This window comes from Oncorhynchus kisutch, linkage group LG15 (assembly GCF_002021735.2).
Source record: "Oncorhynchus kisutch isolate 150728-3 linkage group LG15, Okis_V2, whole genome shotgun sequence".
NCBI lineage: Eukaryota > Metazoa > Chordata > Actinopteri > Salmoniformes > Salmonidae > Oncorhynchus > Oncorhynchus kisutch.
Window position 1 is genome coordinate 46,980,771 of NC_034188.2, and position 27,620 is coordinate 47,008,390.

Sequence of the window (27,620 nt, forward strand, 5' to 3'; positions counted from 1 at the left end):
CTGATGTTCCCTGCATCTCTATGTTAACCAAGGGTTTTGCAAATGTAATATCAGTAGGGTAGAGAGAGGAAAAAGGAGGGGAAGAGGTATTTATGACTGTCATAAACCTATCCCCAGGCCAACGTCATGACAGTAGACAACTGCTTGGTGTAAACCTGGGTTCCAAACTGTCATGGTAAAAACATATTGATGCAATGGTAGCTAAGATGGGGAGAAGTCTGCTTTTCTTTCTTGACATTGCTATCAACAAAAGTCCTACAGGCCCTAATTTTGTCACCTGGACCAGTCATATGGTCAAGTGGTGGTCAAGCAAATTACAGTTGGCCCAGAACAAAGCAACATGTCTGACCCTTAAATGTACACAGAAAATGAACATCAATGATGTGCATGTCAACCTCTCCTGGCTCAAAGTAGAGAAGATACTGACTGCATCAGTACATGTCTTTGTTATAGGTATTGACATGTTGACCACACCCAGCTGTCTTTTCAAACGACTAGCACACAGCTCAGACACCCATGCATACTAGACATGCCATAACGGGTCCCTTCACAGTCCCCAATTCTAGAACAGACTCCAGGAAATGTACACTACTCCACAGAGACATGACTACATGGAACTCTTTTCCACATCAAGTTTTTACATGTAATGACACCACTGAAGGTTCTTAGTGTGTACCAAATGACAGACGGACTGAGTTCCAAGCGGTCAAAACCATTACATTTTAAGACAGGGGTGTCTCCAAAGCTGTGTTGTCGCTAATTGTCAAAGATGCATTATGTTGCATTACAAGCGCAAAACATTTAACAGATGACAATTATGACAACTGTGGTGATATACATTATCCAAAATTCCATAATCATCACAGCCCGACACCACACACGTGCACACGTCAGTTATCATGAATGGAAACAAAGAGCAATCACAAAGGTTCTATGATTGCAAGGTAGTGTAATATTTCAGTTATGTTGAAGCTAATCTCTCCATTCATGTGTTTATTCCTCTCCCATCCATTTTCGCTTTCATTCCTTGTGTACCTACAGCCCACAGATGAGTTGCCGGACCTGCCACTGCGTGTGGCAGAGATCACCAAAGAACAGAGACAGCGGAGGGAGAGGGAGGAGCACAGGACAACTGGCTCCCATCCTGTTACCAACGGCACATGTGAGAATCAAGGCCTGTCTGTGTGTGAACTGTACTCTAGTGTATCTCCAGTATTATTCTCTGATTTTCTAGCTTGGGAACCAGTCTGTTGGTTTAGCATGTCTCTCCCTGCCACTCCTTGTCATGCCAGACTTTTTGTCATATGACACGGAGTACAAGGAGTGGAATGGTAGCACAATGGGTCTGGATTTCAGGCTAATAATATTATACATACTATGGAAATATACACTGAACAAAAATATAAATGCAACATGCCATATTTCATAAGCTAAAATAAAAGATCCCAGAAATGTTCCACACGCACAAAAAGCTTATTTCACTCCAATTTTGTGCACAAATTTGTTTACATCCCTTTTCGTGGGCATTTCTCCTTTGCCAAGATAATCCTTCCACCTGACAGGTGTGGCATATCAAGCAGCTGATTAACCTTTCTAGCGCAACCTTTTGACAACATTCTGCTGAAAATATTTTTTTGAAATATGTAACTTTCACACATTAACAGGTCCAATACAGCAAATGAAAGATAAACATCTTGTTAATCTACCCATCATGTCCGATTTCAAAAATACTTTACAGCGAAAGCACCACATATGATTGTTAGGTCATAGCCAAGTTGAAAAAACAGCCATTTTTCCAGCCAGAGATAAGAGTCACAAAAAGCAGAAATATAGATCAAATGAATCACTAACCTTTGATGATCTTCATCAGATGACACTCATAGGACATCATGTTACACAATACATGTATGTTTTGTTCAATAATGTGCATATTTATATCCAAAAAGCTCAGTTTACATTGGTGCCTTACGTGCAGTAATGTTTTGATTCCAAAACATCCGGTGATTTTGCAGAAATACTCATAATAAATATTGATAAAAGATACCATTGTTATTCACAGAATTAAAGATAGACTTCTCCTTAATGCAACCGCTGTGTCAGATTTTTTTTATTTTATTACGGAAGAAGCATAATCTGAGGACGGAGCTCAGAACCAAAAACAGCCAGAGGAATATCTGCCATTTTGGAGTCAACAAAGTTAGAAACAACACCATAAATATTCACTTTGATGATCTTCATCAGAAGGCACTCCCAGGAATCCCAGGTCGACAATAAATTACCGATTTGTTCAATAAAGTCCATAATTTATGTCCAAATAGCCACTTGTTGTTAGCATGTTTTTTTTATTTTATTTTATTTCACCTTTATTTAACCAGGTAGGCTAGTTGAGAACAAGTTCTCATTTGCAACTGCGACCTGGCCAAGATAAAGCGTAGTAATTCGACACATACAACAACACAGAGTTACACATGGAATAAACAAAACATACAGTCAATATTAAAGTAGAACAAAAGAAAACAAAAAGTCTATATACAGTGAGTGCACGTGAGGTAAGTTAAGGAAATAAATAGGCCATGGTGGCGAAGTAATTGCAATATAGCAATTAAACACTGGAATGGTAGATCGGCAGAAGATGAATGTGCAGGTAGAGATACTGGGGTGCAAAGGAGCAAAATAAATAAATATATATTAGTATGGGGATGAGGTAGGTAGATGGATGGGCTGTTTACAGATGGGCTAAGTACAGGTACAGTGATCTGTAAAATGCTCTGACAGCTGGTGCTTAAAGCTAGTGAGGGAGATGTGAGTCTCCAGCTTCAGAGATTTTTGCAATTCGTTCCAGTCATGGACAGCAGAGAACTGGAAGGAAAGACGACCAAAGGAGGAATTGGCTTTGGGGGTGACCAGTGAGATATACCTGCTGGAGCGCGTGCTACGAGTGGGTGCTGCTATAGTGACCAGTGAGCTGAGATAAGGCGGGGCTTTACCTAGCAGAGACTTGTAGATAACCCGTAGCCAGTGGGTTTGGCGACGAGTATGAAGCGAGGGCCAACCAACGAGAGCGTACAGGTCGCAATGGTGGGTAGTGTATGGGGCTTTGGTGACAAAATGGATGGCACTGTGATAGACTGCATCCAGTTTGTTGAGTAGAGTGTTGGAGGCTATTTTATAGATGACATCACCGAAGTCGAGGATCGGTAGGATGGTCAGTTTTACGAGGGTATGTTTGGCAGCATGAGTGAAGGATGCATTTTTGCGATATAGGAAGCCGATTGTAGATTTAATTTTGGATTGGAGATGCTTAATGTGAGTCTGGAAGGAGAGTTTACAGTCTAACCAGACACCCAGGTATTTGTAGTTGTCCACGTAAGTCGGAGCCGCCCAGAGTAGTGATGCTGGACGGGCGAGGGGCCAGAAGTATACAGAATGGTGTCGTCTGCGTGGAGGTGGATCAGAGAATCACCCGCAGCAAGAGCAACATCATTGATGTATACAGAAAAGAGTCGGCCCGAGAATTGAACCCTGTGGCACACCCATAGAGACTGTCAGAGGTCCGGACAACAGGCCCTCCGATTTGACACACTGAACTCTCTATCAGAGAAGTAGTTGGTAAACCAGGCGAGGCAATCATTTGAGAAACCAAGGCTGTTGGGTCTGCCAATAAGAATGTTGTGATTGACAGGATCGAATGCCTTGGCCAGGTCAATGAATATGGCTGCACAGTATTGTTTCTTATCGATGGCGGTTAAGATATTGTTTAGGGACTTGAGCGTGGCTGAGGTGCACCCATGACCAGCTCTGAAACCAGATTGCATAGCGGAGAAGGTATGGTGGGATTCGAAATGGTCAGTAATCTGTTTGTTAACTTGGCTTTCGAAGACCTTAGAAAGACAGGGTAGGATAGATATAGGTCTGTAGCAGTTTGGGTCTAGAGTGTCACCCCCTTTGAAGAGGGGGATGACCGCGGCAGCTTTCCAATCTTTGTGAATCTCAGACGATACGAAAGAGAGGTTGAACAGGCTAGTAATAGGGGTTGCAACAATTTCGGCAGATAATTTTAGAAAGAGAGTGTCCAGATTGTCTAGCCCGGCTGATTTGTAGGGGTCCAGATTTTGCAGCTCTTTCAGAACATCAGCTATCTGGATTTGGGTAAAGGAGAAATGGTGGGGGCTTTGGCGCGTTGCTGTGGAGGATGCCAGGCAGTTGACCGGGGTAGGGGTAGCGATGTGGAAAGCATGGCCAGCCGTAGAGAAATGCTTATTGAAATTCTCAATTATAGCGGATTTATCGGTGGTGACAATGTTTCCTAGCCTCAGAGCAGTGGGCAGCTGGGAGTTCAGCCCAGTAATCCATCTTCATGAGGCGCAGGCACTTCATCCAGACAAAATCTCAAAGTTCCATTACAGTCCTTAGAAACATGTTAAACGATGTATGGAATCAATCTTTAGGATGTTTTTAACATAAAATATCAATAATGTTCCAACCGGAGAATTCCTTCGTCTTCAGAAAAGCACTGGAACGAGAAGTAACTCTGTTGGGAGCGCGCATCATGAGACCGAGGCTCTCTGCCAGACCACTGACTCAAAGAGGTTCCATGAGCCCCTCCTTTAAAGTAGAGTCCTCATTCAAGTTTCTAAAGACGGTGACACCTAATGGAAACCGTAGGAAGTGCAACTTTATCTATATCTCAATGTGTATTCGGTAGGCCAAGAGTTGAAACTACAAACCTCAGATGTCCCACTTCCTGGTTGGATTTTTCTCAGGTTTTTGCCTGCCATATGAGTTCTGTTATACTCACAGACATCATTCAAACAGTTTTAGAAACGTCAGAGTGTTTTCTATCCAATACTAATAATAATATGCATATATTTGCATCTGGGACAGAGTAGGAGGCTGGGCACACTATTCATCCAAAAGTGAAAATGCTGCCCCCTATCCCAAAAAGGTTAAACATCATTACACAGGTGCACCTTGTGCTGGGGACATTAAAAGGCCACTCTAAAATGTGCAGTTTGTCACACAAAACATTGCCACAGATGTCTCAAGTTTTGAGGGAGCGGGCAATTTTCATGATGACTGCAGGGATGTCCTCCAGAGCTGTTGCCAGATAATTAAATTCATTTCTCTCCAACGTTGTTTTAGAGAAATTGGCAGTACATCCAACCGGCCTCACAACCGTAGTCCCCGTGTAACCATGCCAGCCCAGGGCCTCCACATCCGGCATCTTCACCTGAGACGAGCCACCCGGACAGCTGATGAAACTGTGGGTTTGCAGAAGCGAAGAATTTGTCAGAAACTGTCTGAAACCGTCTCAGGAAAGCTCATCTATGTGCTCGTCATCCTCACCATGGTCTTGACATGACTGCAGTTCAGTGTCGTAACCGACTTCAGTGGGGAAATCACCTTTGATGGCCACTGGCACGCTGGAGAAGTGTGCTCTTCACGGATGAATCCCTGTTTCAACTGTACCGGCAAGGCAGCATATGGTGTCGTGTGGGCAAGTGGTTTGCTGATGTCAATTTTATGAAAAGAGTGCCCCAATGTGGCAGTGGGGTTATGGTATGGGGAGGGAAAAGAGGTCAACGAACACAATTGTATTTTATCATAGGTCATTTTAATGCACAAAGATACTGTGACGAGTTCCTGAGACCCATTGTCATGCCATTCATCCGCCCACATCACCTTATGTTTCAGCATGATAATGCACGGCCCCATGTCGTAAGGATTTAGACACAATTCCTGGAAGCTGAAAATGTCCCAGTTCTTCCATGGCCTGCATACTCACCAGACGTCACCCATTGAGCATATTTCCATCCTCTGGGTAGACGTGTACGACAGTGTGTTCCATATTCAGCAACTTTGCACATCATTGAAAAGGAGTGGGTCAACATTCCTCAATCAACAGCTTGATCAACTCTATGCAAAGATGTCGCGCTGCATGAGGCAAATGGTGGTCACAGCAGATGCTGACTGGTTTTCTGATCCACACCCTTACCTTTTTATTTTGAAGGTATCTGTGACCAACAGATGCATATCTGTATTCCCAGTCCTGAAATCCATGGAATAGGGCCTAATTTTATTTCAACTGACCAATTTCCTTATGAACTGTAAATCTTTGAAATTGTTGCATGTTGCATTCATATTTTTGTTCAGTGTATATTCGACATCTTTCGTCATCTTTACTTTGAACTGGTGGTAATCTGTCTTTCTGTTGTGTCTGTCTGTAGTAGAGGGAGAGCTGGAGCAGATAGACTTTATAGACAGTTGTGCAGGAGAGGAGGAAGAGGAGGGTAGGAGAGGAGAAGTAGCAGAAACCATCAGCCTCAGCTCCCAGTTCATGGCATACATCGAGCGCCGCATCACTGGAGAGGTAAGTGTGTGTGATATAAAATAGAATATATGCCATTCATCAGAGTCTTTCATCCAATTGGACATGTTTGTATGGGTGACCCCAGTGGGAATCACTCACCCGTACAAGCGCCATACTCCGCCAACTGGACCAACTGTGTGTGTGTTCATGAGTGCGCTTGTGCGTGAGACTGGCCAGTGAGTACAGGACTGTATGTAGAAGGCCTGTTCATCACGACAGAACAGTATGCCATGTTTAATTCAACAGAAACGGCCTCCCGAGTGGCGCACCAGTCAAAGGCACTGCATCGTTGTGTTGTGGCGTCACTACAGCCTGAGGTTCGATGACCGGGAGTCCTATAGGGTGGCGCACAATTGGCCCAGTGTCGTCCGGGTTAGGGGAGGGTTTGTTGGGTGGGCTTTACTTGGCCCATCGCGTTCTAGCGTCTCCTTGTGGCGGGTCAGGTGCCTGCAAGCTGACTTCGGTCGTCAGTTGAACAGTGTTTCCTCCAACAGATTGAGGCAGCTGGCTTATGGGTTAAGCGAGCGGGTGTTAAGAAGCGAGGCTTGGTGGGTCATGTTTTCGGAGTACTCATGACTCAACCTTCTCCTTTCCCAAGCCCGTTGGATTTGTAGCGATGAGACAAGATCACAATTATACATCATGAGGGAGAAAAATATATATTTTTAAATAATTCAACCGAAACTACTGTTCTGAATGACCAGTTGAAGAACCTGATTATGGTGACCAGGAAGCGGTAGTGCTGCATGAGTTTTGCAATTTGTATTGATCAGGCCACACTCTCCGAACAGGAGCAAACGTATCTCCAAAAGGCTGTTGAAGAATGGTGCGCATCGTTTCAATCAGGGCAAGTCTTCACGCAACATAGTAAACATTGAACCAAACTGAACACACTCCGTCTGTGTGTGCACGTTGGTGGTGTGTGGCGTTACAGCGAGATCGTGGCTGGTGTATTGATGACTGTCTCTTTGTAGAGCTCTCCAGTCAAGTCCAACTCCTCCAGAGACTCAAGGACAGACGACCCGAGGCGACACAATTCTCTGCAGAACAGGTAGGGAGACGTGTGTGTGTGTGTGTGTACACACACCCTATCTTTCTTGTAACTTGACCTATAGCAGTGTTGTATGTGACGTATAACACTCTCACAAAAACACATGAGCCAATCTCTATTGCAGATTCTCAGCCTGTGTTACTGTCGTGTCTCTGTTTGGTTTTTAACAAAACAAATTGACTTACCAAATGACTGTGCTCAACAGACCATACAGTCTCCAGTCTAAATAAAGATCCCTAATCTAATCTGTATTTAGTTAGATCACACATCTAACACCCTCCCTTCCTCCCTCTGTCTCCCACCCACCCCCCTCCCTCAGGACTGTCCATGATCCAACCTCTTCTACCTCTCACAATCAGGTAACCCGAGTATGTCTAAATGCTGGGTACAGCTTCCAATACTGTTTATTACTACGTAATTACTACCATCTTTTTAATCTTGATGTATTGAGTCTAAATGTTGATACCGCCTCTCTTCAACTCCGCTCTTCTCTTCCTCGTTCCGCCTCCTCTCCCTCTTTTTCCCCCTATCTTCCATCCTTCATCTTTCTCCTCTCTCTTGGTTTCTCTCCTCTCGCTGTGTTTCCTTCCCCTTCCTCTCTCCCCCCTCCCTCTTTGTGTTCAGAGAGGGTCAGGGGCTGGGGTTGGTGCAGGTCCGAGCGTGGAGCGCGTGCGGAGGATGGCCCAGTTGGCCGCCCTGCGGTACGAGGAGGAGAGGCAGAAGCCACGCTCAGTGCAGCGGGACGCCGTCATGACCTACGTCAAGGTTCCTCCGACTACTATTCAGTTTTATTGTTGATTTATGTCTTGCTCTTGTATCTCTGTTAGTGGTGGATTTAGTGGGGGAGTTGGTGGAACGTTATTGGAGTTTACACTGATGCTGTGTATGTCTGCAGTAGCCTTATGTTTAAAACAAATTAAGTAAAAGATAAATATGAATGGCCTCAAATGAATGACATTCTCTAGCGCTTTTTCTAAGTAGACCTGTTGGAGAGCATTGTGTATGACTGAGACTGGTCTCTCGGTCTCCACAGCACAAAGTGTCTCAAAGTCCTACCAAGCTGAGTCCCACAGAGAACGAGGTGAGTCCACACACTGCGCTCTCTAACTCGCTCTCTCTCTCTCTCTCTCTCTAACTCACTCTCTCTCACCTCTTTCCTCTGTTTTCTCTCACTCTAAAGGTCTCGCCATGCTGAGTTAATGTATGTGTTGGCATGAAAGGTTCTAGAAAAACAACAAAAAGCACAAGTTTTAATACAATTTCACAGGGGCTCTCTGTTAACATGACTACGCATTTTCTTCAGCAGTCATGTCCGGTGTTCATTCCCCCCATGAATTCTATGTCATCCCCCTTTCAATTGTCCTCCATTAATCCTCCACCTCACCCCACACACACACACACCCCACACACACACCCCTCTCTTTTGCTCCTATTGTGGTCACGTGCCTCCCTTCACACTCCCTCCCCTTCAGTTATACCATCACTGATTCTTGAGGGTAAAGACGAAACATCTACGACCCCAGCAATGTATTGTCGTTTAACAATAACAGTAAGACGTCTTTTTTTGTGCCTTCTTTAAAATAGGCAGAGCTCTAGACTGCAACCATTTAGTCGCATCTTGCGACCCTTTAACCTCGCTGTGCGAGTTATGTTTTTTATTGGTCGCACATTCTACCTGGACACCTCAATCAAAACGTCCTATTTTATGGGAGGATAAAACCATGAATTTGTTAAACAATAAAGTACATTACCCTCATCATGTCTGCCCTGCTGCTGGTACAGCCTGTTTCGTTGGGGCACTCGCTCTACCCCCTTGTGGGCCTCTTGTGATTGTATTACATTGCAATATGCAAATACGGGGAGCAACTAGTTGTCCATATTAAAGGGAGGAGGGTCTGAATGCGGTACAGATGACATTATTGTGGGAGCACCTTTTCTCAGAGTATGAATTGGGTTTGAATCCTAAGCAACCTGCATGCACATTGTTTGAAGTACAGTAGACTAACATAGCTACTGTAGTAGGTCACAACTGTGTGCTAGAAACCCCTGGTAGAGCATGGGGTGGGGAAGGCATTGTGGTGGTCATATTAATCATGTTTTGGCTTCAGACCAATGCCTACGTCTCACTTCAAACAGTTTTTAATTTCCATGTTTTTTTTACACATTAGGTGATTGTCCAGCATGACACCAATACAAATAAAGTAAAATTACACAGTGACAAATGGCAACCAAAGTAATGTAGTTATTAGTAATTATTTCATATTAACAGCTTATTTTCCAGAGGGAGGTGAAAAAACAGAAACCCATTGAAGCCAATATGGAGTAAACTCTTTTAACAAGCCAATCGAGAGAGCTCCTGGAAAATACAGAAATAATCAACATGTAGCCAACCCATTATTTATTTACTTTCATTATTGACTGTCACATTAGGTGGCTCGGAGAGCAAAGCATGAAGTGACACAAACTGCTCACTGTTCTGCGCCAGCAGAGGGCCTGTGCTACTTCTCCCCCTGACATCCTGGTCATCCACCTCGGTGGAAACGACTTGGGATACGCCAAGGGGAGGGCACTGGTGCGGCACATGCAGAGATGGTCATCCGAATGTTTCCCTGGACAACGGTGGTCTGATATCGCACAGCGGAGAAGCTGGATGTCCCAGTGGGACCAGAAGTGCATGGAGGTGGCCTGGCGCTCAGTCAATCAGCAGGGAACACAATCCGCCACCCCACCCTGGGATGTAGGAGTGGAATGCATCTGACGGAAGAGGGCAATGACGTATTCTTTGAGTTGGTCTCAAGTCTACACCATTCCCTCCATAGTAGCAAGATGGAGAACGGTGCAATTGCAGTCCATAATTTGGGGCATTCCTGCGTATGGACATTCCTGCATCTTTAGGGCTCCCGAGTAGTGCAGCGGTCGAAGGCACTGCATCTCAGTACTACAGACACCCTGGTTCGAATCCAGGCTGTATCACAACCGGCCGTGATTGGGAGTCCCATAGGGCGGCCCACAATTGGCCCAGCGTCGTCCGGGTTTGGCCGGTGTAGGCCGTCATTGTAAATAATAATTCGTTCCGCCTAGTTAAATCAAGGTTTCATTAAATCTGAAGGAATCTCTCATACTTCTATTGGTCCATTTTTAAGCTGAGACTCGGGGACACAGGCGGGAGCCCTCCAGTACAGTAGGTGGCGGGAATGCACCATCACGTTGGATAACAACTGCTGATAAACCCCACAGAAGAGGAGGCACGGGCGACATTGCCGGTAGCTAGCTAGGAGACTGTCCTTCGCCCCCGAAAAATTCCCTTTTGACGTAGACAATCGGGGGAAATCCCGACTGCAGAGACCAATGGGATGCTCGGGGTGGGCCGCAATCTCACACTATTGGCAAGACGCTCGCAGTAGTAGACACCACTGTCCCTGTCTGTTGCCACATTGGCCTGCAAGCATACACCGTGCCTGCGGGCCAATATGTGTGTCGGGACTGGAAAGAGAATGGTCAAAATGTCCTGAACCCAAGACCTTCAGATTGGTTGCCACAGTCATAAACCCTGCCTATTTCTACCATTTCTCTTCAGTGGAACTGAAACCATTTATGAAGTAAGGGACCTTTTTAAATAACCTAATACGATCACCAAGCATGTCCCAAACCCTAAAATTGCAAGAACTTGAAACTCTCACTGACCGACAGAGCATGGCCATCGTTAACTCGGTGAGGTCATCTTCGTGTTCACGTCTCACTGACGGCTTCTTTAGATGGCAGCTAGCTCATAATGGCTTCAACAGAACCAGCTCAACAGATGCGTCAATGGGGACTTACTGTATAGCCCCAGGCCTTTTTAAATAACCTAATACGATCACCAAGCATGTCCCAAACCCTAAAATTGCAAGAACTTGAAACTCTCACTGACCGACAGAGCACGGCCATCGTTAACTCGGTGAGGTCATCTTCGTGTTCACGTCTCACTGACGGCTTCTTTAGATGGCAGCTAGCTCATAATGGCTTCAACAGAACCAGCTCAACAGATGTGTCAATGGGGACTTACTGTATAGCCCCAGGCTTAAGTAATGTACTTTACACAACAGAGGGGTCCACTACCATGCCCTACCACTCAAGTGACATCAGTGTAGCGACACATTAGGAGTCAGATTTAGCGGTAATAACTAAACAAACCTGTGTACACGCGGTTACTTAAGCTATGAGCATTTACATGTTCTCTATGCATTAACACATCATTTAGTGCCAGGGAACTAACCATGCTACAGATATACAGTGGGGCAAAAAAGTATTTAGTCAGCCACCAATTGCAAGTTCTCCCACTTAAAAAGATGAGGGGCTTGTAATTTTCATCATAGGTACACTTCAACTATGACAGACAAAATGAGGGGAAGAAATCCAGAAAACACATTGTAGGATTTTTGATGAATTTATTTGCAAATTATGGTGTACAGTGCACCTGTCCACATACATACAGTGTCCATAGTTCTCCGAGACAGGATTGTGTCGAGGCACAAGGATACCAAAAAAGGATACCAAAAAATATCTGCAGCATTGAAGGTCCCCAAGAACACTGTGGCCTCAGTCGTTCTTAAATGGAAGAAGTTTGGAACAATCAAGACTCTTCCTAGAGTTGGCCATACTGAGCAATCGGGGGAGAAGGGACTTGGTCAGGGAGGTGATCAAGGACCCGATGTTCACTCAAACAGAGCTCTAGAGTTCCTCTGGGGAGATCGGAGAACCTCCCAGAAGGACAACCATCTCTGCAGCACTCCACCAATCAGGCCTTTTATGGTAGTGGCCAGACAGAAGCCACTCATCAGTAAAAGGCACATGACAGCCTGCTTGGAGTATACCAAACACCCCTAAAGACTCTCAGATCATGAGAAACAAAATTCTCTGGTCTGATGAAACCAAGATTGAACTCGTTGGTCTGAATGCCAAGCGTCACGTCTAGAGGAAACCTGGCACCATCCCTACGGTGAAGCATGTTGGTGGCAGCATCATGCTGTGGGGATGTTTTTCAGCGGCAGGGACTGGGAGACCAGTCAGGATCAAGGGGAAAGATGAACGGAGCAAAGTACAGAGAGAGACCCATGATGAAAACCTACTCCAGAGCACACAGGACCTCAGACTAGGGCAAAGGTTCACCTTCCAACAGGACAATGATCCTAAGCAGACAGCCAAGACAACGCAGGAGTGGCTTTTGCACAAGTCTGTGAATGTCATTGAGTGGCTCAGCCAGAGCCCGGACTTGAACCCAATCTAACATCTCTGGAGAGACCTGAAAATAGCTTTGCAGCTAAGAATGCAAGAAACTCCCCAAATACAGGTGTGCCAAGTTTGTAGCAACATACCCAAGAAGACTCGAGGCTGTAATCGCTGCCAAAGGTGCTTCAACAAAGTACTGAGTAAAGGGTCTGAATACTTATGTGAATGTAATATTCTTTGTATTTATTATAAATTTGCAAACATTTCTAAACGGTTTTAGTTTTGTCCTTATGGGGTATCGTGTGTGTTTGTAGCCGGTTCTGGACCGCAACCTTTCTGCGTTGTGTTCTGGTGAGGTGTAGGTAGAAGGGAAGGACACAATTCTGCCGGTTGTCTTTTAATGACTGCATAGAATGGATACAAATGCAAGGCAAACTTTAATGCTGCCATCTGGACTCCCATACACAAGTATATTTGCCTCTCCTCATCACGTTTTGAGCAAACTCTACATGAACAAAAAATGAATTGTACAAAATGTACATGTTCATATTTTCTAAAGACTCACATTTTTCGTTTTATAAACGTTGTACACCAATACACCCAACAATTTGCAATTCAGTGCCAAATATTTATTGGAGTGTACCTGAGGCATACTAATGAGGCAGCAACGGCATTTTTGACATGACCGGACAGGTAACAAAATGAACAACAGCTAACTTAACACAAACAGCAGGGATACAAACTTCACAACCCAGTTCTTACATTTGAATATAAAAATTGATTTTGACAAACAGAAAAAATCTCTGGGACCCTCAGGATGACAAGATTACTGAATGCAAGTAAATTATATTCCTTCAGAGGTCAACGTATCAAACCAGTTGCCGTGATAAAGGGTTTGTTGTTGTGCACTTTCCTCAAACAACAGAATGGTATTTTTTCACTGTGATAGCTACTGTAAATTGGACAGTGCAGATTAACAATAATTTAAGCTTTCTGCCCCAAAAAACATGTCTATGTCCTGGAAAGTTGGATGTTACTTACAACCAGGGACATCACTAGATATTCATGGATAGGGGGGCTTAGCTTCTTTTAGGGGGTCTGGGCATTCTAGCCAAAATACTTTTTGAATGTTATTTTGAGATAGAGACATGCAGGTCATATTATACCACTAGAAAAAAAGATTTATTTAAGTGAAACCCTTTTGTTAATTGTTGCTCAAAATTCATAGGTCTTTGCAACGCACTTTAGGCCTGCTATACCCCTCTCATTTGGAGTTGCTATTGCAACTCATTTGCTATCGGTTGGGCATCAAATGACTTGATTTCTGTTAGTGCTAGTAAATGCTCCTTAACTGTCCCCTCTGTTACATACCGAACACACAGGGCCAACTGTTCAGACTGCCCATCCCTGGCCTCATCCGCCATAATGGTATACATTCCAGACTTTGACATCATAGACCATGTTGTCCGTAATCTCTTGAGCACAGCATTCGATCATGTCTGAGATTCTGGAGCGAGAGATGTCGCGTTTGATGGAGTATTGTACCTTTGCAGGAAAGGGTTAAACTCCTTCAAAAGCTCCATACATTCAATAAAGTTCCCTCTATTTGTGCTTTCACTAGATTCATCATTGGCACAGAGAGTCCCTGTCTTCCTAACATTGAGGTGACTGCAACAATTCTCCTCAGATACTCCCTTCTCTCTGCAATATGACTATCACTAGAACCATGACTGCTAGTTGCCTGGTAGCTTTGCCAGGCCACAACACTGTCTCTGTGTTTGTGCCATTTCATGTTTACCAGAAGATAAACAAAGCTTTTTCCAATTTTTGCAGCCATTACTGACAGAATAATCAAATGGAATGTTTTTTCCATTTCCACGAACAGAGTACTCTACCCAGTTGTATTTCTCAAACCAGCAGTGCTGAAATGCCATTTTCTGTGTACCAAAACCTTAGTGTGGGTAGCTATTCAGCTTCACTTGTCTGGGCCCAGTGTCTATATCCCCTAAATCACTCATTTCTGGAAGGAGTTGCTGCAGCGGCTTCATTTCTTTCTTTCTATGGATCTGTTTGTTGTCCCTCCCTCCCTGTCTGGATCTGTTTGTTGTCCCTCCCTCCCTGTCTGGATCTGTTTGTTGTCCCTCCCTCCCTGTCTGGATCTGTTTGTTGTCCCTCCCTCCCTGTCTGGATCTGTTTGTTGTCTCTCTCTCTGTCTGGATCTGTTTGTTGTCTCTCTCTCTCTGTCTGGATCTGTTTGTTGTCTCTCTCTCTCTGTCTGGATCTGTTCGTTGTCTCTCTCTCTCTGTCTGGATCTGTTTGTTGTCTCTCTCTCTGTCTGGATCTGTTTGTTGTCTCTCTCTCTGTCTGGATCTGTTTGTTGTCTCTCTCTGTCTGGATCTGTTTGTTGTCCCTCTCTCTCTGGATCTGTTTGTTGTCTCTCTCTCTCTCTGTCTGGATCTATTTGTTGTCTCTCTCTCTCTCTGTCTGGATCTGTTTGTTGTCTCTCTCTCTCTCTGTCTGGATCTGTTTGTTGTCTCTCTCTGTCTGGATCTGTTTGTTGTCTCTCTCTGTCTGGATCTGTTTGTTGTCTCTCTCTGTCTGGATCTGTTTGTTGTCCCTCCCTCCCTGTCTGGATCTGTTTGTTGTCCCTCCCTCCCTGTCTGGATCTGTTTGTTGTCCCTCCCTCCCTGTCTGGATCTGTTTGTTGTCCCTCCCTCCCTGTCTGGATCTGTTTGTTGTCTCTCTCTCTGTCTGGATCTGTTTGTTGTCTCTCTCTCTCTGTCTGGATCTGTTTGTTGTCTCTCTCTCTGTCTGGATCTGTTCGTTGTCTCTCTCTCTCTGTCTGGATCTGTTTGTTGTCTCTCTCTCTGTCTGGATCTGTTTGTTGTCTCTCTCTGTCTGGATCTGTTTGTTGTCCCTCTCTCTCTGGATCTGTTTGTTGTCTCTCTCTCTCTCTGTCTGGATCTATTTGTTGTCTCTCTCTCTCTCTGTCTGGATCTGTTTGTTGTCTCTCTCTCTCTCTGTCTGGATCTGTTTGTTGTCTCTCTCTGTCTGGATCTGTTTGTTGTCTCTCTCTGTCTGGATCTGTTTGTTGTCTCTCTCTGTCTGGATCTGTTTGTTGTCTCTCTCTGTCTGGATCTGTTTGTTGTCCCTCCCTCCCTGTCTGGATCTGTTTGTTGTCCCTCCCTCCCTGTCTGGATCTGTTTGTTGTCCCTCCCTCCCTGTCTGGATCTGTTTGTTGTCCCTCCCTCCCTGTCTGGATCTGTTTGTTGTCCCTCCCTCCCTGTCTGGATCTGTTTGTTGTCCCTCCCTCCCTGTCTGGATCTGTTTGTTTTCTCTCTCTCTGTGTCTGGATCTGTTTGTTGTCTCTCTCTCTGTCTGGATCTGTTTGTTGTCTCTCTCTCTCTGTCTGGATCTGTTTGTTGTCTCTCTCCCTCTGTCTGGATCTGTTTGTTGTCTCTCTCTCTCTGTCTGGATCTGTTTGTTGTCTCGCTCTCTCTGTCTGGATCTGTTTGTTGTCTCGCTCTCTCTGTCTGGATCTGTTTGTTGTCTCGCTCTCTGTCTGGATCTGTTTGTTGTCTCGCTCTGTCTGGATCTGTTTGTTGTCTCTCTCTCTGTCTGGATCTGTTTGTTGTCCCTCTCTCTCTGGATCTGTTTGTTGTCCCTCCCTCTCTGGATCTGTTTGTTGTCCCTCCCTCCCTCCCTGTCTGGATCTGTTTGTTGTCCCTCCCTCCCTGTCTGGATCTGTTTGTTGTCCCTCCCTCCCTGTCTGGATCTGTTTGTTGTCCCTCCCTCCCTGTCTGGATCTGTTTGTTGTCCCTCCCTCCCTGTCTGGATCTGTTTGTTGTCCCTCCCTCCCTGTCTGGATCTGTTTGTTGTCCCTCCCTCCCTGTCTGGATCTGTTTGTTGTCCCTCCCTCCCTGTCTGGATCTGTTTGTTGTCCCTCCCTCCCTGTCTGGATCTGTTTGTTGTCCCTCCCTCCCTATCTGGATTTGTTTGTTGTCCTCCCTCCCTGTCTGGATCTGTTTGTTGTCCCTCCCTCCCTGTCTGGATCTGTTTGTTGTCCCTCCCTCCCTGTCTGGATCTGTTTGTTGTCCCTCCCTCTCTCTGTCTGGATCTGTTTGTTGTCCCTCCCTCTCTCTGTCTGGATCTGTTTGTTGTCTCGCTCTCTCTGTCTGGATCTGTTTGTTGTCTCGCTCTCTCTGTCTGGATCTGTTTGTTGTCTCGCTCTCTCTGTCTGGATCTGTTTGTTGTCTCGCTCTCTCTGTCTGGATCTGTTTGTTGTCTCGCTCTCTCTGTCTGGATCTGTTTGTTGTCTCGCTCTCTCTGTCTGGATCTGTTTGTTGTCTCGCTCTCTCTGTCTGGATCTGTTTGTTGTCTCTCTCTGTCTGGATCTGTTTGTTGTCTCTCTGTCTGGATCTGTTTGTTGTCTCTGTCTGGATCTGTTTGTTGTCCCTCTCTCTCTGGATCTGTTTGTTGTCCCTCTCTCTCTGGATCTGTTTGTTGTCCCTCCCTCCCTGTCTGGATCTGTTTGTTGTCCCTCCCTCCCTGTCTGGATCTGTTTGTTGTCCCTCCCTCCCTGTCTGCATCTGTTTGTTGTCCCTCCCTCCCTGTCTGCATCTGTTTGTTGTCTCTCCCGCCCTGTCTGCATCTGTTTGTTGTCTCTCCCTCCCTGTCTGCATCTGTTTGTTGTCTCTCCCTCCCTGTCTGGATCTGTTTGTTGTCCCTCCCTCCCTGTCTGGATCTGTTTGTTGTCCCTCCCTCCCTGTCTGGATCTGTTTGTTGTCCCTCCCTCCCTGTCTGGATCTGTTTGTTGTCCCTCCCTCCCTGTCTGGATCTGTTTGTTGTCCCTCCCTCCCTGTCTGGATCTGTTTGTTGTCCCTCCCTCCCTGTCTGGATCTGTTTGTTGTCCCTCTCTCTCTGGGCATGCTTGCTCTCTCTCACGTATACAGCTCGCATGTTGATCTCCGCCTTGCAGAGAATTCTCTCTTTCTGCATGACCCTTTAAGTTATCATGAACATAATTTATTTATTCCTAACAAAAGTAAGACATGCTGTACACATTTAACTTAAAGCCTAAAAAAAAATTCTCACTAACCTTCATCAGACATGCTCCCTCAGCCCTGTCAGCCACCAGCTTCTTTCCCTCATTCGTGTCTGCTGTGTTTTTACATGTATTGTTATTAAACTCATATTTACAATAACTCGAGGCTTAATAGGTGATTAATCTTAGTCTTAATTTGTTTGTGTGAACTGGTCAAATCTTAATTTCTCACCGGATTGGCCTTCAGCAGAGGTTCTGGCACTGCCTCTCTTGAAGAAGTTCTGTATATCCATCTGACGTTAGTTGTTAGCTAGCCTACAGTTGAGAAATTGAGGATAATACAATGACATTGTTAGGGACAGCTGGGAGGGACAACTGTCACCTTTTCTACACATGACCCACTGAATTGTTTTGCAATGGCCTACTGAATGAAAGCAATTGAGAATGAAAAGACGTGCATGATTTTACGTGGACACAGATCCAGTCGAGTTAACCTCTGAAGGATCGGACCCTTTTTCTTCTTAAATTTTCACCTAAAATGACATACCCAAATGTAACTGCCTGTCGCTCAGGTGTGAAGCAAGGATATGCATGTTCTTGATATTATTTGAAAGGAGACAATTTGAAGTTTGTGGAAATGTGAAATGACTGTAGGATAATATTTTTTTTACTGAACCTTTTTATTTAACTAGGCAAGTCAGTTAAGAACACATTGTTATTTACATTGAAGGTCTAGGAACAGTGGGTTAACTGCCTTGTTCAAGAGCAGAAGAACAGATTTTTACCTTGTCAGCTCTGGGATTCAATCTTGCAACCATCCGGTTACTAGTCCAATGCGCTAACCACTAGCTACCCACGCCCCAAATATAACACATTAGATCTGGTAAAAGATGATATAAAGAAACAAACATGCTTTTTATATTTTTTGTGCTATCTTTGAAATGCAAGAGAAGGGCCACAATGTATTATTCCAGCCCTGGCACAATTTAGATTTTGGCCACTAGATGGCATCAGTGTATGTGCAGTTTTAGACTGATCCAATCAACCATTGCATTTCTGTTCAAAAGGTTGTATCAAGACTGCCCAATTGTGCCTAATTGGTTTATTAATAACTTTTCACGTTCATAACTGTGCACTCTCCTCAAACAATAGCATGGTATTATTTCACTGTAATAGCTACTGTAAATTGGACAGTGGCGTTAGATTAACTTCTTGATGCACCCATCCCGTTACCGGGATCATTTTCATCAACATCCGCTGAATTGCAGTGGGCCAAATTCAAATTAGATGACTAAAAATATAAAATTTTCATGAAATCACAAGTGCAATATAGCAAAACATAGCTTAGCTTGTTGGTAATCCACCTGGCGTGTCAGATTTCAATAAAGCTTTTCGGCTAAAGCATACCAAGCGTTTATGTAAGGACATCTCTCTCAGTAGACAAAATATTACAAACAGCTAGCAGCCAAGTAGATTGGTCACGAAAGTCCGAAAAGCAATAGATTAAATCACTTACCTTTGATGATCTTCGGATGTTGGAACTCACGAGACACCCAGTAACACAATAAATGTTCCTTTTGTTCCATAAAGATTATTTTTATATCCAAAATACCTCCATTTGGTTGGCACATTTTGTTGAGTAATCCACAGGCTCGAGCGGTCACAACAGGGCAGACGAAAATTCCAAATAGTATCCGTAAAGTTCATAGAAACATGTCATACGTTTTTTTATAATCAATCCTCAGGTTGTTTTTATAATAAATAATCAATAATATTTCAACCGGACCGTAGCTTTTTCAATAGGAGAGAGAGAGAAAATGTCTGCTCCAAGCTGTTGCTCATGCAAAACTCTGCTGGCACCCAGACATCCACTGATGCGATGTGTCGTTCTCACTCATTTTTCAGAATAAAAGCCTGAAACTATGTCTGAAGACTGTTCACACCTTGAGGAAGCCATAGGAAAAGGAATCTGGTTGCTATCCCTTTAAATGGAGGGAAGGCATGCAATGGAACAGAGAGCTTTCAGGAAAAATAGCACTTCCTTATTGGATTTTCCTCGGGTTTTCACCTGCAATATCAGTTCTGTTATACTCACAGACAATATTTTGACAGTTTTGGAAACTTGAGTGTTTTCTATCCTAATCTGACAATTATATGCATATTCTAGTTTCTGGGCCTGAGAAATAGGCAGTTTCAATTGGGTACGTTTTTCAGCCAATCACGAAAATACTGCCCCCTACACTCAACAAGTTAACAAGAATTGAAGCTTTCTGCCCATATCAGATATGTCTATGTCCTGGAATTTTCTTGTTACTTACAACCTCGTGCTAATCGCAGTACCCTACATTAGCTCAACCGTCCAGAGGGGGACCCACCAATCCTGTGAAGGTTAATGAGTGAGCGATGACGGACGTAGTCAATATAACTGTGTTCAGCACATTTGAAATGTTAAGTGACCGAATGCAGAAAGGTGGGATATCAGCGCATAATGAAACCTCTTACAATATTAGATTATGACATCTCTCTAAAACAGGTTATAGGCTACTCTGCACCGCTTAGTCAGAACAGTAACGTTAGGTGAAATTAAGAGTTGGGGGAGGGGGGGGGTTGGGGAAGACACACACAGCCACTCCATTGAATAGCAGGCTAATGTTACTGATTGCTTTGCACTGCTTGCAGTTAGCCGCTGATTCCTTCCAAACCACTCATTGTTAAATTTGCGATTTTCAACGTGTTGTATAATATTAATGTCCAATAGCCGATGAGTACCGATATGTTTTCGTTATTCATTATTTCTCTTCATATGACAAGGATTAAAAAGGATTTGCCAGTAGATTGTCGACTTGATTTATGATGATGACTGCTAGCTAAGACTTTGAAAGTAAGATGTTGACATGATCAGTCCAATCAAAGCTACTGTACAAATAACGTGATTTGACGTAATTTCTGTGGCCAATGACCTTGGATGGACACTTCTAATATACATTTTCTAGCTCTAACTTTAGACTTGTACTGTCCCATGAGTGGTAGAAAACTGAGTCTACGCTCTGTATTTTCTGCTGGCCTGCCCCACCACCACAGAAAGCCCTGAGCTAGGCTGAAACACCTGCATTTTGGAGCTGCCTTACTCAAGAAAACCAAAATGAGACTAATTTGTATGGGGCTTTATGAACTCAATGAATGTTTGTTTTTATTTTTTATTTGAAATAGTTTGAAAACTGATGTGGCAGGTATTAATGCCAAAAAAACAAGCAAATCAGCCCCACATGCCCTGAATGACGGGTCGCCACTGGATACCTTATACGTTTCATTAACGGTTGCACCTACAAACCTATTCAATCTGAAAGGTGGCAAGTCTGATGCTCATTTTATGGACGCTGTGGACTCGTATGAATCCGACGTCTAGAATTTGAGCTATGTTTTTGAAAAAAATTGTCTGACGACCCTAATGCTAACGGTCAAAGATCCGGTATAGTGGTTCCCGCCAACGGCCGGACAAATCATGACCAGAGGCGTGGAGTGTGTTGTGTACCGCCAAACAAGTTAATTTGCTCATTTTCATCGACATTGGTGTCATATTGGTTTAGATATGATGGTATGTAACATTGAGCTTCAACCAATGCATATACGTTTGACACCCAATAATATTAGAGCACGTCAAGACAAAAAAACATCTGAATTCTGGAGCCCTATAGTGACAGTAAAATATAACAAAAGTAGCTTAACTGTCAACCCAAAATTCCTGACCATCACTGGTTTAGGGTTGTATATCCCCGTATTTTTTTATCATGCATTCCTGCTTGGACATGTTAGATGTAGTAACTTATTTATTGAATGCCATCTCTGTAGTCTGACACTAATTAATAAAGCATTGTAAATGACTTTATAATGACTTAAGATGCTGACTCAAATGTATTCTGTTGTGGGACGCTGCACAATTATTTTGGGGGGGTGCCACCACATCATGTGCTGGTGGCACCAACTAAAAATGTTTGTGCCACCAGGGGAAAGTGTTAGTATAGAGCCCTGGCTATATATCCTAGCGATCTCCCCCTCACCCCCTCTCCATCCTCACCTCCTGTCTTCCCTGTGTGTTCTTGTCCTCATTCCCCCTCTTCCACTCCTCCCTGCCAGAACGCGTACCCCTCCAGGCGTTCCACCCACACGGACGACTCGGCCCTCTTCATGGTAAGGCCCCGTTGCTGTGCTCCCCTTCTCTTCTTCCCTAAGCCAACAAGTGTGCACTACTTCACTCTCTCTCCACAAATTTTAGAACAGTGGTCAATTTAGATTTTTACATCAACAAATGACCTTAAATTCATTGCATTTTCATCTCTTATCAAAATGAAAATAAACCAATAAATACATTTATTTTTCGAGGTATCTTTTCAAAACGTATCATTCCATACAATAATCTGTCATGTTAATTTAGAAATAATACTTGGCGACCCCATCTGCAGTTTCCGGTCAGCCACACAAAGGGTTTCGACCCCGACTACGAATAACACTGTTTTAAAAGGGAGCAACTGGGGAAAGAAATATTGTAGCCCATGGCATGCTTACACCAATCTAAAGCTGTTCTGGGGGAATTTTTATATATATATATTTTTTAACAAAAATGTATCTTTATGCTTCTAAACCCTTGTGGCGGAGTAAACAAGTGCCCACATTAGGAAAACAGTAGGAAATGGGAACACGACCTGTGTCTCACCTGCTCTCTATCCACCATCTACCCACCTGTCAACACCCAATAACCTTTCATAGTCCTCCCCCTCCATGTCTAACACTCTTGTCTACTGTTTGGTTATATAGCTAAACACATTCACACGAGAATGAATCTATGGACTTTCAGGTAACTGCTCAAAAAAAGGAAACGTGAGTAAATGAGGTGCCTCCACACACGTGGTTCCTGAGTTAATTAAGCAATTAACATCCCATCATGCTTAGGGTCATGTATAAACATGCCCAGTTGCCCATTATTTTGGCTACCATGGTTAGATGAGATCTTGATGACTTTGAAAGAGGGGTCTCAAAGGAGCATACAGGGTGTTTATCTCAGTCACCAGATCTCAACCCAATTGATCACTTATGGGAGATTCTGTAGCGGCACCTAAGACAGCTTTTTCCAACACCAAATGATGGAATTTCTCATTAGAAAAATGCTGACTCATCCCTCCAATAGAGTTGTAGACACTTGTAGAATCTATGCGAAGTTGCATCGAAGCTGTTCTGGCAGCTCATTGTGCCCTAACGCCCTACTAAGACGCTTTCATTTGGAGTTTCCTTTATTTTGGCAGTTACCTGTGTTTCGTCATATGCCTGTGTGGAAATCTGGTTTTTCTGATTGCATCTAACAATCTGTTGGTCAGTGAGCGATGCGTTCCGCCATTCACTGCCACTGTAAAAGAAGTGGCGTTTGACATCATTAACTGGGTCGTGTTCGTTACGCACCAAATGGAAAAAAGCGGATAGAACTTCCATGTAGGACTAGGATAAAACTCACATTTTTATGTTGTGTCAAGTGCCCTAATGAACACAACCCTGGGTATTATAACTTTTTCACAGTAACGTTCCTCCGACCCAAACTCTACCCCTCTGGCTCACTTTTCTCTTAGCACAGTACAGTGTAACCCAAGTATCAGCCTGCTTTTGTTACACATGGCTTATTTACAGCCTGGTTTGGCGTGACTTGTTTATTTTACAACAAAAACTTCAAGTAGTCAGAGCACTTTCATTACAGTCTTTCGTCTTCAAATGTTAAACTGTTGACATACACAATTTGTGACTGTCAACAGTAGACTAATGAACAAAATACATTTTTTTTTGTATAATGTCCCTTTAAAAGGGGGCTGGCATCAGATACCTAATCGGGTGCATGGAAGGAAAATTGAAATATCTTCACCAGCATGGTATGGTTTGGGTCAGCACGGTCGTGTGAAAACGCTGTTAGTTTAGTTATGAGATGACCTGCTGCTTGGTTCTGGATTTCAGCTGGCTGTTGGAATCCTTGCCTGTCCCCTTGCTTTCTGACTTTTTCACTAACCTGTTCCAGAGACAGGAGTTGTGTCCCAAATGGCACCTTATTCCCTATATAGTGCACTACATTTTACCAACGCCCGTAGGTCATAACAAATAGTCCCTTTTTCCTGGTGCATTGTAGCTTACACCTGTCCTGGCTTAACCCCTCTTCTCCTCCTCCACTTCTTTCTCTTCTGATTCCCCTCTTTCTGTATGTGTTTATTTTCTGTCTCTCTCTCTCTCTCTCTCTCCCTTCTCCGGCTGGTTCACTGTTAGAGCGAGTACCAGCCTCGCATGGTGTTTGAGATAGACACTGACACCAACACCATAAAGAGGAAGCCTGGCACTCACAAGCAGGTGAAACACACCTTTGGTTACAGTCCTACACATATACACATTTGACTTGTTTCACATGCACATTTAGGGAGCAACTATGTGTACACAGCATACACACAGTCGCACATTGTTGGAGCACAGCAATACATACAAACAAACAAACCAACCAAGTCATAGGCACTTAACCCAAATTGCTCCTTTAATTCGCTCTAGATACGAGCATCTGCTAAATTACTGAAATATAAAATGATATACGGGCTGTCTGCAAACATAACATCCCACACACATACATGCACACAGTTGTTGTTTTGTGGCCTGTATCTGCAGCATGCTGTGTGTGCACTGTGCTTCACTCAATTAACAGAACAGTACTCCATTTTCTATCTCTCTCTGCTTATAAATCTCTCCATTATTCCACGTCTCTTTTTATTTTCCTTCACACTTCCTTGTTACTCTTTCTCCTCAATTGTCATTTTATTTTATTTTTAAATCCCTCAATCCACCTGTTGCCATTCCTTCCCTCGTCTCTCTCCTTATTTCTCCTTTTATTTTTGTCCTCCTGCACTCTTTCTCTCCAACCACCTCCACCCAGTCTCTTACTGTGTCTGGGATGTCCATAGATGGGTGTCTCTCCTATCCTGCCGATATTGCCCCAACTTGTCTACTGCAGGTACTGCAACCTTGCACGTCGTCTTTTCAGAGCAACCTCCCTTTTCTGTCTCTCTCTCTCTTTATTTCCTTATGCTTTGGATTTTGGAGCATGCTGTTAAACACTGGTCCAGGGCCAGTTTAGTGATGGTTAGAGTTTGGCTCGTGCATGTGTGGTGCGCTCCCCTGTGCAAAGTGCCTGCTGTGGCACCACCCAGGTGTGAGCTATACTTTGGCTGTGGATGAGGTGAGTTTCCCCTGCATAATGGAAACGCGTTGAGCACCTATTAGGAAAGCACTAGGTGTCTATAAAATAAGCTGATCCTAAGGGGCCACTACCTACCTGCAGCCAGAGAGTCTGCTCCATGGCTCTATGCCCACAGTCCACCCTCTTCTCTGTAACAGTTGCCCATCTTTGATGTAGTGGTAAAAGATAGGTTTGTTATCACCAAACAGTAAAAGATTAATGCTAATGCTAACAGCGCTAATGTTGGTGTCAAAAGGTGCTCTCGTGATATTTGCGGGCCTTTACTCTCCCTCATTACATCTCTGGTGCTGACAGAGGCGTGATATATACCTGAGTATTGTTGAGAGAACTGTATGTGCATGAATGCCGGAGTTTCACTCCTGACTCCAGTTGAAAGTGGGATGAAATGAACCCTCTCTCCCTCTGTTTGCTCTCTGCCGGGACTCGACTGGCCACCCAGCAGGGCGAGGATCGCTGCTCCTCCCTGTCTCCCACAGGTAAGACACCAGTCACACTATTCCTGCTGCCCTTCACTGCTAGGTGCAGCTAGTCCCATTGGCTTCCAGGGAAACCAGAGTGTAAATGGCTGTGAACGAGAGCAGCTTCCAACACACCCTTCCCTTCTCCTTACTCATTTTCTGTATCCCAAATTGACTACAACTTCCTAGACGTTCCTGTGGATCTGAAAGGGTTTTATAACACGCCATATTCACTCTACCACTCTCCCACCTGCTCACTTCCTGTTCTGCTTGCAGCCCTCCAATCACCTTCTTACCCCGGCCCTGTTACTCCACCCTCCTGCTGTGGACCCGCCCAGCGGCCGGACAGCTTCTTGTTTCGCCTCAGCCAGAAGGAAGAGCAGAGGAGAGGTATGTCACTGGATCACAACCTCTGGATCTTGGCTGCATGGCCTGGGGAGCTTTCAGAAGAGAGTGTTGGTACCTCTTAAGTGTGCAATGCGCATGTCGCAATTTAGTGTCATGTGACATTGCTCTGGTAACTAGCTGGGCTGATAGACACGTCTGGATGGGATCCTGCACAGTCACTGAGCGATACTGTGGATAGTCAAACAAAATAGATGCTTCACACCCTTAGAATTTATTTGGGGGTCGGGGAGGGGGGGTAGTAGTATTAGATCATTTTGCGTATGGAAAGATTTCTATGTTTTAAATAGGGGAGGGGATATTGTCTGCTTTTGTTTTGACTTATGTATGCTGGTCTGCTCTGTTGGTTTTGTGATCCCATCTATGACTTTGATTTCTGTCTGTCTATAGGTCAGAGTTTTGTCTGTTTGGTTCAGTGACTAACATGCATCTGTGGCTTATAGTTTCGTAGCTCAGTTTTCTGTTGGTTTTGTTCCGACTCTCTATTACTTCAAGTTCCTTCTGTTGCTGTAGTTCTATCTGCTGTAGTTTGCCTTCTGGATTGTTTGCCAGCCGTCTGGTCATGCACTTGTATCCGTAGAGCTGGACTTTCCTCGTCTTCAGGATGACTGATTAGCAGCCATTCTGCTTTCACCAGCTTTTGATCTTGTGTGTGTATGTTTGAGCCTGTCTGGTTCTGCCTTCCTCGCCAGGTGATGGTGCCGCCCCCAGGCCAGAGCCTGAAGATGTGACCCCTACCCAGGCTCAAGGCCCCATGGGAGAGGAGGCTGCTCTGGTGGAGCAACTGCGGAAGGTGAACAGATTCTCCCCCCCCTTTTGAACAAGCCATTAGGGCCTGGAGTTTCTACTGAGTTCCTTGGCCCGTATTCATAAAGCATTTCAGAGTAGAAGTGCTGAACCAGAATCAGTCTTTCCTTTCAGATCGTAATGAGTACAATTATATGAACACGGGACCTGATCCTAGATCGGCACTCCTACTCTCAGATTCTTCATGAGCCCAGGTCAGATCACAAGATCAGGAAAAACTCCAGTCCCGACATGGGCTGATCCCCCTGTAATTGTGTCCTGCTCTATTTTGTAGAACATAGAGTCGCGTCTGAAAGTGTCCTTGCCAAGCGACCTGGGAGCAGCACTGACCGACGGGGTCGTCCTCTGCCATCTGGCAAATCACGTGCGGCCACGATCCGTACCCAGCATCCATGTGCCCTCCCCTGCTGTGGTGAGTGTTTGCGCACTTTGTGCGTGTGCTGTGCGTGCCAACCATGTGTGCATTGGTGAGATATCAGTTTTAGAATACATTTTGTCAGTGTGTCTTTCTGTCAGGAACACTACACTTTTTGCATTTGGGTTATGATCAGACACTGCTTACATCCCAAATGGAACCCTATTCCCTATATGCTGTGACATAGCCCTATAGGCCCTGGTCAAAAGTAGTGCACTTGACAGGGAATAGGGTGCCATTTGGGACACAACCGCTGTCATTGTGCTTACCATTGTCCCCTTTCTGTCTCTGTCCATCAAGCCCAAACTGACGATGGCCAAATGTCGGCGGAACGTGGAGAACTTTCTGGAGGCGTGTCGCAGGATCGGGGTTCCACAGGTAAGACCTTCACATTAGTTGAATAAATGACTGGCATACTCAACTCACTAGTCTTCATGCTAAAACGTCTGTGTGTTTGTGATGGGTTAGAAAAAGTATATGATCCAAGAGAACCTTTACTGACTGACTGTTCTTCAGATTTTAATTTGCTAGCAGCAGGCAGTGACCTCAAAAAATGAATGAAATACCTGAAGGCTATTTTTAGACAGTGTAG

General features: G+C 44.5%; 1 protein-coding gene across 8 annotated transcripts in view; it reads left to right on the plus strand.

The window, feature by feature from the left end:
- LOC109905335 (DISP complex protein LRCH3) overlaps nt 1-27,620 on the plus strand; it is a 92,046-nt gene that overhangs the window by 47,454 nt on the left and 16,972 nt on the right. For 2 of the 8 annotated variants that reach the window (XM_031790368.1, XM_020502642.2), the window contains exons 8-21: nt 1,042-1,162; nt 6,228-6,370; nt 7,345-7,421; nt 7,741-7,780; nt 8,046-8,186; nt 8,455-8,502; nt 21,808-21,861; nt 23,968-24,048; nt 24,620-24,697; nt 25,383-25,419; nt 25,678-25,791; nt 26,499-26,599; nt 26,888-27,025; nt 27,329-27,406. In XM_031790368.1, the coding sequence (XP_031646228.1) occupies nt 1,042-1,162; nt 6,228-6,370; nt 7,345-7,421; nt 7,741-7,780; nt 8,046-8,186; nt 8,455-8,502; nt 21,808-21,861; nt 23,968-24,048; nt 24,620-24,697; nt 25,383-25,419; nt 25,678-25,791; nt 26,499-26,599; nt 26,888-27,025; nt 27,329-27,406 (1,251 nt within the window). The remainder of the gene's footprint in view (nt 1-1,041; nt 1,163-6,227; nt 6,371-7,344; nt 7,422-7,740; nt 7,781-8,045; nt 8,187-8,454; nt 8,503-21,807; nt 21,862-23,967; nt 24,049-24,619; nt 24,698-25,382; nt 25,420-25,677; nt 25,792-26,498; nt 26,600-26,887; nt 27,026-27,328; nt 27,407-27,620) is intronic. The other 6 variants (XM_031790373.1, XM_020502645.2, XM_031790370.1 and 3 more) reach the window with 5 other exon arrangements.